The sequence below is a fragment of the Martes martes genome (assembly GCF_963455335.1).
Source record: "Martes martes genome assembly, chromosome: 5".
Taxonomy (NCBI): domain Eukaryota; kingdom Metazoa; phylum Chordata; class Mammalia; order Carnivora; family Mustelidae; genus Martes; species Martes martes.
Window position 1 is genome coordinate 125,076,846 of NC_137892.1, and position 13,836 is coordinate 125,090,681.

Below are 13,836 nucleotides of genomic sequence, written 5' to 3' on the forward strand. Positions count from 1 at the left end.
AGGAGAAGAGGATGTGGCCACATCTGAGGGGCCGGGCGAGTGCCCGACCACCATTTCTGAAGGCAGCCATCTCCCACTACACCATATTGCATCGTAGGAGGGGACTTTCGTTCGCATAATGAAAGAGAAAACTTTCATAATTATAATTATTATTTTCAACCATGAGAGCTTTAGAGAATAGGATGTGCCTCCTCAGAGAGAAATCATCTCGCTGCTATGAAGGTGTCCTGCTAAGATGTTTTAAACGGAGCTCCTACGTAGGTAGGAGCTACACAAGACATCCCCCAGCTCGAGGGTCTATGGGTGCTGAGCGCTAACAAGAGACGAAGTCCGGGGCCCGGGGTAGAGTCCATCTGTAATTCGGAAATGCAACCTTGGTGTCTTCAAGGCTGGCTGCTGGGCAGACGCCCAGTCCCAGAGCACAAGCCCACCTCTTAGAGTCCTGCCCCGACTCCCATTCCCTTGACTGCCCCCCACAGGGGAGGAGGCACTGGCACCTGGCCTGGGCAGAGGATCCTGCGGACGTGGCCGCCCCTCAGCCCATCTCAGGGGCCGCCCGTTCACCCAGGCCTTTCCCTTTTTTGAGAACTGGGAGCTTGCTGGCTGGGTCTGTTCCCACCAACAGTGTTCCCGTCCAGGGAGCTTAAAATAGTGCCTCTTGGCTGGGGCTCTGGAGTGAGCAGTGAGGCAGGCATTTGTGCAAATATGGGCCTGGGAGAAAGAGTCCTACCCAGGAGGGTGGCGGGCGGGGTGGGCCGCGTGGCGGGAGAGCCAAGACCTCCTGTGGAGGATGCGTCCTCCTGGCCACAGCCCCCCTCCACCCCAGAGCGGAGGCGCCTCTTAGTCTCCCGCCTCCCCAGACCTTACTGGGCCCACTCGGGCAAGTCTTTACACCGCATCCCCCAGGTCCTCCTGGCTCCAGGGTGGGCCCACTGGAAACGGGGCCGCCGCGTTCTTCTGCACGTTCTATCGTTGTTCCCACCTCACAATGTCCTCCCCACCTAAGAACATTCCAGAAGCATCCTTAAAGGCCCAGATAAAAATGCGTTTTCACAAGAATGGTGACAACTGCAGCCCCTTTAATCGAGCATTTACTTCTGTCAGGCGCTCTGCTAACTGCTTTCACACACATTATCTTGCTAACTGCTTTCACACACATTATCTCTTTGGAGCCTCACAACGTGCTAGCCAGGCCAAGTTATTTTCTCCACTGTGCCGAAGAAACTAGGACTCAGAGAAGTCAAGTGACTGTCCCAAGGTCACAGAGCTGTGGCTTGGTAGAGGTGAGACTCAAAAACTCAGGTCTGTCAATCTCTAGAGTCTGAACCCTTAGTCCTGGGCAATCCCCCGTCCTACAGGTCCCTGCTGCTCTGGCCTCCCATTCTCTATCCCAGCAGTAACACTCCATAGTACAGACAGTGGTTTGCTTCAAGGCATCTAATATCTTGTGAATGCCTACTAGGCATTCACTAAGTGCCAGGAACATTGCTGGGTGCCATGCTCACAGCCTGGGAGTTCTCAGATCCCCTTGAGGACTCTGGTTCAGGCCTGGGCTCAGTGACCTCCCCAGCATTCACGGTCCGGGTCATTTAAGGATGTCAGTGTGAGGTGGGACATCGCCCCTCCTCTCCTTCCCCCACAGCAGGGAACAGCATGGACAGGAATCAGACAGACTTGCTTTGAAGGCTCTGTGACTTTGGGCTCCCTGAGCCTCAGTTTCCCCATTCATAGATGAGGGATAAAATTAGGACCTCACTCCAGGGTGCCTGGGAGAGTTTAATGAGACAGTGCGCGTGAAGGACTTAGCACAGTGCCGGCAGTCAACGAGTAGATATTAAGCAGTAGCTGTTATTATTACTCATTGTTCTTTTCTCAAATTTACGATATCTAGCTGACAAGTGCCTAGGGCCTAGCATCTGGGAGATGCTCCATGTGAAGGGAATCACTCAGGAAGCAGACAGAAGCGCCCGGCCCGCATCACACCCTCTCACTCTTGGTGGCTGTGCCGTTCCTGCTCTGACGTGGGAGCTGTCCCTGGAGCTGGACCCTAACAGTAGGGTCACTCAGGCGGCCAGGTGCAGGCACGGGACCCATGCCCCACCACCTGGTCCCCTCATTTGCAGCACCAGGGCCCATTCCAGGGAAAGGGGGGAAGGGCAGCTCCAAGTTCCCTCAGGGCTTGCTGCGCTCTTCAGGGCTGTCTGGCTTTCTGGTGGCGCCCTCTGGTGGCGAGAATGGCACCGCTCACGGTGGGCCTGCCGCCGAGGGCTCTGGTGGCTCTGAGCTAGACAGCCATTGCCTCTGCCTCTCCAGCCCATCTGCCCCTTCCCTCATTTATGAGTGCTGACGACCCCAGCTTTGATGTGGGGCAGAAGGCCCTGAAGCCCAAGTTCTTACGCCTCCTCCTCAGGCCTGGGTTGAGTCCCGCAGCAGTCAGCCAGCATGGTGGGCCAGGATTCACACTTAGGACATCCTTGGCCACAGATGACCTTCAGTGGTTTCTAGAAACCTAGGCTGGAGGAAAGAGCTGCCTTCCAGGCCTGAGATGGCCCAGGAATGGGACACCCAGTGATGGTCACTGGGCCCATCCATGACTCCCCAAGCACCTGTCTGGGTACCCCACAGATCCCCCTCCCCACTGGGAGGAGTCTCCCCCGCCTCAGGAGCTCCCCCCCCCCCCCGCCCTGAGTCCCAGCCTGGCCCCGAGCTGTAGGTGTAAACTTTGGGGAAGAACAGTAAGAGTTAGGAGACCAAGGTGTGCTCTACCCAGCCTCTCCCGGCTCTGGCACCAACAGGCCTGTGGGCCTGCATGAGGCCCACCCCTCCTGGGCCTCTGTCTCCTGTGCTAAAGTGGGGGTGGGGTGGGGGAACCAGAAGAGGACGGGTAAGGACTCCTCTAGCTCCCAGACTGGCCCCTTGTTAGGTGTGGATTCCCCAGGCCTGCATCGTCAGAGCTCCAAGGCTGGGAGCCTGGAATCTGTATGGACAAGCCCTGAAGCTGGAAGCCGGGTAGCTAAGTCCTGACTTGGGGCTACAGAGGCGAGGGTGTGTGTGGGCCAGCAGGTAGGAGAGTGTGGTGGTTTCAGGGGTCCTGGGAAGCAGAGGAACCCCCAGGCAGCCAGGTCCCTGCCTTTTAATTTCGCATTTTGTGGGTGCCAAAGTGGGGGTGTGGTCCCCCCAGCTGTGTGCTGGTTGGACCCCCCTACCAGCAGCAGCAGAGGGGGAGCGAGGAGGCTGCCCCATCCCTCGTCTCTCACGCTTGCTCCGAGGACAGTGGTGGTGGTGCTGGGGCTGCCTGGGATGGGAGTGGGGGCCCTTGCTGCCTGAGGAGGTATTTTCAGAGTCCCCCTCCCTCCAGAGTTTCCAGTGATAGAATAGAGGTCTGTCTAGTATTTGACCAAATATGGTGGTATCTCTTGAAGAGCTCCAGCCCCAGCCGGTTTCTCAGTTATGCTGTGGAAACCTGCCCTGGACAGATTAATCTTGTGACATTCAGGAGCTCGTCGCACTCTGTGTTCTCCTCCTCAGCCGATTCCTGTAAATGGCCAGGAGTGGCCCTCAGCAGGACGGTGCCGTCCTAGATGTTTGCTCACGGTGTCCTTCCCTGTCCTCTGTGTGCTCCCTCCCACCCCTCGTCTGCCTCCCTGGGTGGACCGGCTCGCTCATGTCGTAGGGCTGGGCTGTTCACTTGAGGTGAGAGACCTCGACCCGCGGGGCTGGTCAGTTCAGCGTGGGATTCCAGGCCTCGTAGACCTTGGGGTCACCCGAGCTCACCACATTGTGGCCAGAGCCTGGGAAGCCCAGAGCTCTCTTAGGAGGGTAGGCCCGAGGGGTAAGGAAGGAGAGTTGGCTGAGCAGTGAGAACCGATGCTAATTAGAAGAGCTAAGGTTTATGGTAACAATTTTATGATTATTTCATCATAATCGTTTTCATCATTAACAGCTAAGTGTTTACTGAGCACTTACTACATGCCAGGTACCGTGGCAGCTGTTCAACACGGCTTATTTCCTTTACCCCTTTTAACAGCCCCAAGCAGTGGCCACTACGATTACCCCCATTCTAGAGAGGTGGAAAGGGAGACTCGGAGACATTTCAGGAAGAAAGGGGCCAGGCCACTGTTGATTCCTGGGCATGACTCCCATTTTCCAGAGAAGGAAACCGAGGCTGAGAAGGAGTCAAAGTCACAGACAGCCACACAGGGGCAGGCCCCTGGGGTAAAGACCCGCTCCATGGGATGGGGAGCATTACGTTGGGAAGGCCCGAACAAGCAGCCCAGAAGTCCCCACGATCTGCGACTCAGCCTGCGTGAGAGCACCCATTCAGAAACATGTCCGCGGCAGGCCAGAACCCTGCAGAAAATATCCCAAGACAAATAGCATGGGGTGGGGGATAGAGCCCTGCACCGGGACCAGGTATGAATCCCAGCTCTGTCATCTCTAACCCATTGCGTCATCCCAGACAGGTTCCTTCCTCGCTCTGGCCTCAGTTTCCCTGCCCGTGAACTAAGTGGGTGGGACTCCAGCCCCCAAGGTGGGGGGCGGGGTGCCACGAAACTCACCTGAGGCTGGCTGAGGCCGGGGTGCCTGAGGCTATTTTCCTGGGAGATGGGGCTTGTGTCCCGCTCCTGGCCGGCACACTCGAGAACATTTGCTCTCCTGACCAACGGACAGCCCGTCCCTCCTCCGCCCTCACCCCCTCGCCATCCCCAAAGCAAACGAAGCTGATTGTCTTAGCTGGCCCTGTGGGTGCTGGCCGGGTGGCTAGCCGCAGGCCACAGGCGGAGGTGCCACCCGCCAGAGCCCCGCCAGACACACAGGGCATTGTCCCCTCAGTCAACAGCCCCTGGGCACCTCGGCCCGGCTCCTGGCCCGCCCCCATGCCCCTCGCCGCCGCCTGCCCCTGCGCCAGGCCCAGCCAGCTGGGGGCCCGAGGCTCCCAGCTGATGACGAGCCCACCCAGCCACCCCCCAGCAGCCCCCTGACGAGCTATAATTGCTTCACTCCATCCTGCTGCTGCCATTCTCTTGGCGGAGGCACCTGGGGTTCCAGGCCGGCGGCAGCTGCAGACCAGCCTCGCGGGGATGGACTGGCCGCACAGCCTGGTACGTGGCGCTTCCCCACCCCACCCCACCCCCACCCCACTTTAGGGCCTGACTGTTTCGTTAACTTCTTTCCTATTGATTAATGGCTGCCTCTGTTTGGCTTGGAATCTGCGGAGGCAACTTCTCCCTCTGCCGTCTCCCCCAGGGTGAGAAAGAAACAGAGACTGGTCTCAGAGCCCGCAGCCATGGCCAACAGCTCAGGCTCCTGATCTGGGCTCAGCCCGTCCACAGTGAGGCCCTTTCAGGCCGAAGCCGTCAGGGGAGACCCTGGCCAGCTCTGTTATTGGGGGTTTTTCCAAAGGGTGTCCCCCTCCCCCCCGCTGGGGTCCTGAGATCCCCGGCTGTGTGACCTTGGGCCAGTCCTTTTGTTTCTGTTTCCCAGGGAGGGGGACTTTGATTCTGTTCGGGGGTTTCTCTGAGTGGAGAGCCAGAGTTTCAGAATGCCATGTGAGACGCTCAGATGAGAAAGCCGGCGGTTAAGGAGACATTTTTCTGCACCGGAATCGGGGACCAAAAGGGAAGAATTTAGCTCCCTGAGTCTCTGGGGTGGACTTGGCGCCAGGCAGTGGTGCTGCCAGGAGGGGCTCTGCTGAAACTTGTTTCCGAGGGTCCAGACTTGCTCAGGAGCCTGGGTTGTTCAGGCGTGGGCCCCGCGGGTGGTGACGTGAGTGACTCAGGGCAGGTAGGAGCCTGCTTAGATTCAGGGACCAGATGAAACCCTCTGGAAAGTTCCTCCCTTCTGGCGAGCACTGGGCCCCATTCAAGTTCTGGTCCTTGTCTCCCGGGCCTGCTGAGGAGTCTGGCTTCTGTCAGGCCCCTCGGGGCTTCTCCGGAGCAAGCCAGAGCCTTTCCTGATGCTCCCAGTTCTTTGGGAAGAGGGGGACGACGGTCGGTGATGTTGGATACAGGTGGGTGAGGTGTCGACGGCGGGTGGCAGGCAGAGGGTTGGGCACAAAGGAGGGGAGCATAGGTGTCATGGCGTCCCACAAGGATCCTCAGCCGGGACCTGCCTGTCTCCCCACCTTCGTCCTCTTCCTTCCTCTGCACCCTCTATTTCAGCCTTGTGGTGTCCTGAACACAGCTCTTCACTGACTCAAACCTCCTTTTACACTGCCCCCCCCCCCCGAGATATTTAGACTCCCTCTGCCCACATCTGCCTCACTCTCATGCTTCAAACCTTACCTATGTGCCTGCTCCCCAGAAAGGCCTTGTGGGGCCAATCCATTGCCACCAGACTAAGCAGGTGGCCCTGACCTCTAGCCACACTCAGCCCACCTCCTCGTCATCAACAACAAGCCCCAAGAGATTTAATGGATTGTTTCTTGTCCACTGTGTGCTCCCCATCCCAGACTGGGAGCTACAGACGGGCTGGGGTGGGGACAGCCGTTCACTGACCCAGTCACGGGGGTGAGCCACTATGTGGAAACCGCTGCAACGTCTGCCCACACGGAGTCTGTGCTTAGTGGGGATGGATGTATAAAAGAGCCACACCCACACACAAACTGTAAGTCTACAGTCACACAAGGGGCGTGTGGTGTTGGGAGCCCAAGAAAGTCCACTAAGGCATCCCTAAGGGCATGACACTGGGCTGAGACATGAGGGGTAAGAGGCATTTAGAAGGTGAGGGGAGGCAGGACTCTGCAGGTAGCAGCCAGTGCAAAGTCCCTGTGGCAGGAAGGAGCATGGTGGGAAAAAGGGTTTCAGAGAAGGCCAGAGAAGACCAGAGCACAGGTGTGAGAGGGAGTCGAGGGTGATCTGAGGAGGCAGAGCTCAGCAGCGGTCAGACCGTGTGGCAGATTCGGGGTGTCGTTACCCGGAGGGTGAACGGTTAAGCTGGAGGGTGATGTGATCACATTTGCCTTTCAAACATCCATCCTTGGCCATGGTATGGAGAACAGATTGAAGGAGCCAGGGAGGATGTGGGGAGCCCAGGCAGGAGGCTTTTGAGGGAAGTGAGGATGGTTGCCCAGACAGAGAAGTGGGAGTGTGGGGAGATGTTTAAGAGGTGCTATAGGCAGGAGTTACCGATGACTGTGGTACATACACACATGTGTGGTTACATGTGTCATGGCCTGGTGGGACCAGGCCAGGCATGGCAGGAGAGGGTGGCCCCCCCAGAGCCTCCCTTCCCTCTCTCCTCCCTGGGCCTTGAGTCTTGGCCCAGAGTGACACCTGGATCTCCCACCTTTGACATGTGGCTTTCTTCCCCAGCTATTCCTTCTCACTCTCTCCATCTTCCTGGGGCTGGGCCATCCCAGGAACCCCAAAGGCAAGAGGAAGGGGCCAGGGCGGCCTGGAACCCTGGCTCCAGGGCCTCACCAGGTGCCGCTGGACCTGGTGTCCCAGGCGAAGCCGTACGCCCGCATGGAGGAGTACGAGAGGAACCTCGGGGAGATGGTGGCCCAGCTGAGGAACAGCTCTGAGCCGGCCAGAAGGAAGTGTGAGGTCAACCTGCAGCTGTGGCTGTCCAACAAGAGGAGCCTGTCGCCCTGGGGCTACAGGTAGGCCGGGCTGGGCAACTGGGGGCGAGCTGCACACCCCACTGTCCCCATCATTGTCGCACTCAGACCTTGGATTCAGAGACCTGAATGCCTGGTTTGAATCCCAGCTCTGCTTCTCACTGGCTGCATGGCTTAGGGCAAGCTTAGCCTCTCTGAGCTCCAGGTTCCTCAGTGCAAGTGGTGGTGATACGGGTTTATAGTCATAGGTGTTGGGTTTTTTTTTTTTTTCCCATTTTTAAAAAATCGAAATACAATTAGCTAACATATAGTACATCATTCATTTCAGAGGTAACGTTCAGTGATTCATCGGCCACACATAACACCCAGTGCTCGTGACATCACGTGCCGTCCTTAATGCCTGTCACCCGGTTACCCCATCCCCCACCACCTCCCTTCCATTAACCCTCAGTTTCTTTCCCATAGTTAAGAGTCTCACCTCATAGGTTTTATAGGCTTGTTATTAAATGAGCTATGGAGGCAGAGCCCAGGGATCATGGTTCACGTCCCCGCTAAGGCACCGCCAGGCTCTCACTTCCCCCCAGTTACAGGTCTTGCAGGCAGCATCAAGTTGCTGTGTCTGCCTCTGTGTCACGTTTGCCTGGCACCTTCCCGGGGCTTCCATCAGTGTCATGTAAGGATGCTCTTGGCCCACTCAACCACAGTGTCCAGGAAGAGGCCCAGAAAGTAATATTTTATACGTCTTCTCGTGATTAGGATGCGTAGCCAGGTTTGCAAGTCAAGACCTGCTGTCCCTGCATGATAGGGCTGGTATCTCACCTTGGCTGTGGCTCTCCTTCTAAGCACAGACCCTAGCATGCAGAAGGGGCCAAATGTATGTGTCTTGAACAAGTAATGAAGAAATAGACTAACTTGGAAGTGTCTTCACTCACAAATCAGGCCAAAGATTTTTTTTTTAAAGATTTATTAGAGAGAGAGTATGTGTGCACAAGCAGGGAGAGGGACAGAGGGAGAGGGAAGAGACACTCAAGCAGATTCTTTGCTGAGTGTGGAGCCCAACATGGGGCTCGATCTCACAACCCTGAGATCATGACCTGAGCCAAATCCAAGAGTCTGATGCTTAACCAACTGAGCCACCCAGGGGCCCTCAGGCCAAGTCTTTTTTAGCTGCACACCTTAGGTCCTGACACCCAAGAAGGGCATGTTCAATAGAACTTTCTGTGATGATGGACAGTCTAATATGGTAGGCACTAGCTTCTTGTGACTGTGGGGCACTTGAGATGTAGCTACTGCAACTGAGGAACTCATTTTGCTTATTTCATTTATTTTAGATTTATTTATTTTAAGTATAGTTGACTAATTTTGATTGAGTTAAATTTAAATAGCCACACGTGGCTAGTGGCTACTGTATCTGGAATGTGGCAATTGGGAAGGTCCATTAAAATCCTGCAAAGCTGGGTTTCAAACTTTACTGTGGCCTTGATTTTTTTTTGGTGGCAGGGGGGATCTTATAAAAATGCAGGTTCTGACTCAGGAGATCTGGGGTAGAGACGAGATTTTGTATTTTTTTTTTTCAAGAGAACACAAGCAGGGGGAGTGGCAGGCAGAGGGAGAGGGAGAAGCAGACTCTCTGCTGAGCAGGAGCCTGACATGAGGCTCGATCCCAGGACTCTGGGATCATGACCTGAGCCGAAGGCAGACACTCAACCACTGAGCCACCAGGCGCCCCAAGATTTTGCATTTCTAGTAAGCTCCTGTGTGCTACAGATGCTGCAGGTCCACAGACTCTCTCCCACCCATTTAGCAGATGAGAAAGTTGAGGCACAAGGAAGGCATGGTCACAAAGCAAGTCCCCATACTGTCAGCTCTACGAGGGAAGCTGTGTGTTGTCCATCAGTGAACACCCCATGTCTAGGACAGAGTCATTCACATGTTGGGTGTGTAAAAGTATGTCTTGAATGAAGAGAAATGCAGTCAGCCTTACCTCTTTTGGTGAGGATTAGGCATCAATGTGTTCTTATATCATTTCCTGTGGATGAAGTTTCTCAAGAATATAAACTCGTGGTGGGGAGGGGGCGCGAGACACAGAAAGCCTTAGCTTCCTTGTGATCCCACCGTACAATCTAGTGCAGAGATGGGCAACTTGGGGATGAGAGAAGGGAACTGGATGACTGACTGGTGCCCTTGAGCCTGGATAACCTTGGGGCTGGCTTGCCTTCCAAGATCTTCAGTTTTCTCACCCGGAACCGAGAGTTCATCACTGCCCAGACCCCAGCAGAGCACAGTCTTGCTGCGGGGATCAACACCCCGGTTAGGAAAGGTAGGGGTGTGGAGGATGGGCACAGATGTGCCCTGTCCTGAACACCTGCCACTCAGGGCTCTCTCCTGCCTTCCTGTAGCATCAACCACGACCCGAGCCGCATCCCTGCAGACCTGCCGGAGGCGCGGTGCCTGTGCCTGGGCTGCGTGAACCCCTTCACCATGCAGGAGGACCGCAGCATGGTGAGCGTGCCTGTGTTCAGCCAGGTGCCCGTGCGCCGCCGCCTCTGCCCGCTGCCGCCCCGCACTGGGCCGTGCCGCCAGCGCGCGGTCATGGAGACCATCGCCGTGGGCTGCACCTGCATCTTCTGAACCGGAGGCTGCGGCGAGCCAGAGACCGTCCTCCCGGTGCTCCCACGCCAAGTGAGGCCTGTGAGAAGTAAATGCTGTCTTTCGTTAAGCAAGATCTTGGATTTGCTCCTTATGGCTCCGAAGCCGAAACCAGGGTGGGGATGGGAGGCTGTGGGGTGGTAGACTTCAGACCAGTGTAAAGGAGGATATCCCATTACCCAGAGTTCTCCAGCACCGAGATGGGTTATTTTAAAATTATCGCATTCATTTCTACAATGATCTAAACCTATATAGGAGTGAATAAGCCCTAGCTCTCCCCAAGTAAGTCAAGGACAATTGCAAACAAGCTCTTAGGAAGCATCGGGCTCCCAGTTCGTGGAAGGGCCCAGCTAATGCTGAGGCTCTGTGGATACTGTGCAGCAAATTTCAGCTCTGGTTGGGCTAAGTGACCTGTAAGGTCTCTTTCAGCTCCGAGATTCTCTGCAGGACAGCCTTAGACCCAGAAAAAAGCAGAGCCTCTGGGTTGCCAAAGAGTGGGGGTTTGCACCTGGGCCAGCCAGCACCTGAAGCTTCCACGTGGACATGCACTTCTCCGGGCTGAGCTCGATCACTTTGAGCAAAGGGAGAATTGAGAAGCACCAGTGTAGATCGTTCTTTCCTCTAGCCTTATGTACAAGGGGATCTGGCTAGATGGTTTGCTGATCTCAGTGCTTCTCAAGCCTTAGCTAGCACCAGAATCATCTGGAGGGCTCATTAAAACACAGAGTGCTAGGCCCCACATGCTGTGGCTTTCAGTATTTTCCGGGTGGGAGCTGAAACTTGGCTTTCTTGCTTTCTATCTTTCTTTCTTACTTTTTAAAAGATTTTATTTATTTATTTGAGAGAGAGAGAGCACGAGTGGGCTGGAGGGGCAGTGGGAGAGGGAAAAGCAGACTCCCTGCTGAGCAGGGACCACCACCCCCCCCGGCCCCCCGCCACCAACTTGGCGAGGCTTGATCCTAGGACTCCAAGATCATGACCTGGGCAGAAAGCAAATGCTTCACCGACTGAGCCACCAGGCACCCCAGAAATTTGGCGTTTCCAACACAGTGGTTCCCAGGTGACACTGAGAGAGAGAGTTTGTCACACTTTGAGAACCACTGTTTTTTTTTTTTTTTTAAATTTAAATTCTAGTTAACATACAGTGCAATATTGGTTTCAGGAGTAGAATTTTGTGATTCATCACTTACATACACACCCAGTGCCCATCATAACAAGTGTTTTCTTTAATGCCCACCACCGTCTTCCCCATCACCTCCCCTCCATCAACCCTCAGGTGAGAACCATTGGCTTAGATCAAGACACTCTGCCGATCAAAAAGGCACTGGACTGACTTGTCATAAAGCCCCTGCTCGTTCCTGCCCCCTGGATAACTCCCTGCTCCCCCATTAGCTCCTTGCAATTCAATCCTCCCCTGACCTCTTAGTTCCCGCAGCGAGCCTGAATCAGCTGTTCTAGGGTCTAAAAATACCTTCCCTACCCCAAGACAGCTGAGGGGCTGAGGCTATTTTCTGAGGGTAAGAATAGCTGGGACTTCAGGGGTAATTTCAATAAGAGGGCCAACAGCCAACATAAGGATACTTTGCTTGGCTCCTCTACCTGCAGTTTTCTCTCTGAATGCTTTCAGAGTCTAATTCATGAAAGGGCAATGATTAGGTATGCGCCTGTCTGGGGTGGTAAGCAACTTACCTTTTTTGGTATTGTTCTAGAGTGGATACTGGTTAAAATTACCCCAGGAAGCTTTGGCCTGGTTCCAGACACATGGAAAATAGACTTCATGTGCCAGCCTGGGCTGATGCCCTCAGCAACCGTTCCTCCTTCCCGGGGTGGTTCATCGCTGAGGTCCCCACAACCTGCTCTCTGGGCCTTCGGACACAGCCTTCAAGCCTGGCTGTGGCGTGAGGGCGTGGGAAGAGCTGAGCTGCAGGAGGGTTGCTCTAGTCCTAGGATACCCTGGGTTCCCTGGGGCATAGGGATTGGGCCGGGAAACTCCTCATCCGGGTGGGACAGGCTGTCCTACTCCTACCAGGCCATCAGACACACAGACATCCTCAATAAACGTTGGTTAGTTTTATACGGATGCTGCCTTTTCCTCTCTCTGGGCTTCGGTATTCTCATTTGTGAAATGAGCAGATGGGATTTAGGATCTTTGGGGTCTTTTCCAATGTTACCATTCTGCAGCTTAGGAACTTGGCCTCGTGAGCCTGGACTGGCAGCTGGTCCTTCTCAGCCCCCTGGTCTAAAGGGTAGCAGCAAATTGCTCAGGACCTTTGGAAGCACTGGTTCTATCCTGTGCCCAGGAACCTCCTTTGGTTTGAGTCTATGTGTGTTTTATGTTTTGCACTGTCTGGCGAGAAACCGCCCCTTCCATGAGAATAGGGGCCGTATCTGCCTCCTTCAGCGAGGCATCACCAGCACCTAGCTCCGGGTCCAGTGCTAAACCGGTTGCAGGGCTTGGTGAATGAATGCATGCGTGCACGCACCCATGGAGGCCTCTAGGGGGAGCTCAAGATCTGCCCCAGCTCCCATTGCTCCTTCAAAGGTGGATCAAGAGCTAGGCATTCCTCTCTGCCCCCGCCAAACCTTAGTTGTCCCCAACTCTACCCTCCACAACCTCCCCTACCTCCAAGTGTTGAAGTTACACTTAGGTCACCTGCTCTGAGAGTGGAGTCCCTGTGAAGAGTTTGAAATGTCCACCACACCACTCCATGACTATTGTAGACGAGGGTGGCCTCCTTCCTTCCTTGTTTGGCAGGTTACAGGGCTCTCCCTGTCCCAGCAACTGCTCTCTCTTCTCCCGGAGGGCTGTGGGTCCTAGGAGCTTCCTGCCCTGGTCTGAGAAGGCTAGGCTGGGCCCTGGGGCCAAGGTCTCCTGCCCGTCCACATGCTCCCTTCTGCTGTCTTCAGGAATCTCTGGATTTTCCTTGCAGGCACAGAGGTGGTGAGATGCAGCTCCCAGGTCGGGGCTTGGGGCAGCAGTCCAGCAAGAAGTGTGGGCATTTTGGCCCGCGTTCGTTCTGAGCTGTTTAGGCCTGTCTACCCAGACAAAGGATGTTCCTGAAGGACGAGCCTGCTCTACAGCATTGAGGTTGGAGCGTGGAGCCACACAAAGCCCCAGCCAAGGACTGGGGATCAGGTGTAACTGTCCTCGTTTGCCTCTTCTGTACGCACAGCCTTAGGAATGCAAGGGAGGGATGGTTATCAGGGACCAGTTTGAAACTGGCCTTGGCTCTCTCTGGCCCAATACCAACACTCATCAAAGACACCACGACAGCCCGTGGCATCTTCATTTCAAACACAAACCATGAACGGATGTCGTTACATATTGATTCCACTGGCCTTGAGAAGAGGGCGAGGGCACAGCCCCATCCTGCATGTGGTTGGTCTCTCTAACACCCTTTCCACTTCTCCAAATTGGTAGTTTGGATGAGACCCCACTCTGCTCCAGGGGAGGGACTTCACTGTTCTAAGCCAATCAGCTTTATATCTTCCCCTGCGTCCTGACGGAGCGGTCTAGCAGAGGAGTAAGCCAATCAGCACGCGGGGCATTTGCTTGGTCACAGCGAATTCAAATTCTTCAAATTCGGTCAGCAGGGACCCCCCACTGGTGCAGCGCAGCCGGGAGA

General features: G+C 55.3%; 1 protein-coding gene across 1 annotated transcript; it reads left to right on the forward strand.

Moving 5' to 3' along the window:
• Window positions 1-5,837: 5,837 nt before the first annotated feature.
• IL17B (interleukin 17B) lies at window positions 5,838-10,948 on the forward strand. Its single transcript, XM_080804969.1, has 3 exons — window positions 5,838-6,010; window positions 7,314-7,603; window positions 9,961-10,948. The coding sequence occupies exons 2-3, from the start codon at window positions 7,467-7,469 to the stop codon at window positions 10,190-10,192; spliced, it is 369 nt and encodes a 122-aa protein (XP_080661095.1). The 5' UTR covers window positions 5,838-6,010; window positions 7,314-7,466; the 3' UTR covers window positions 10,193-10,948.
• The last annotated feature ends 2,888 nt before the right edge of the window (window positions 10,949-13,836 follow it).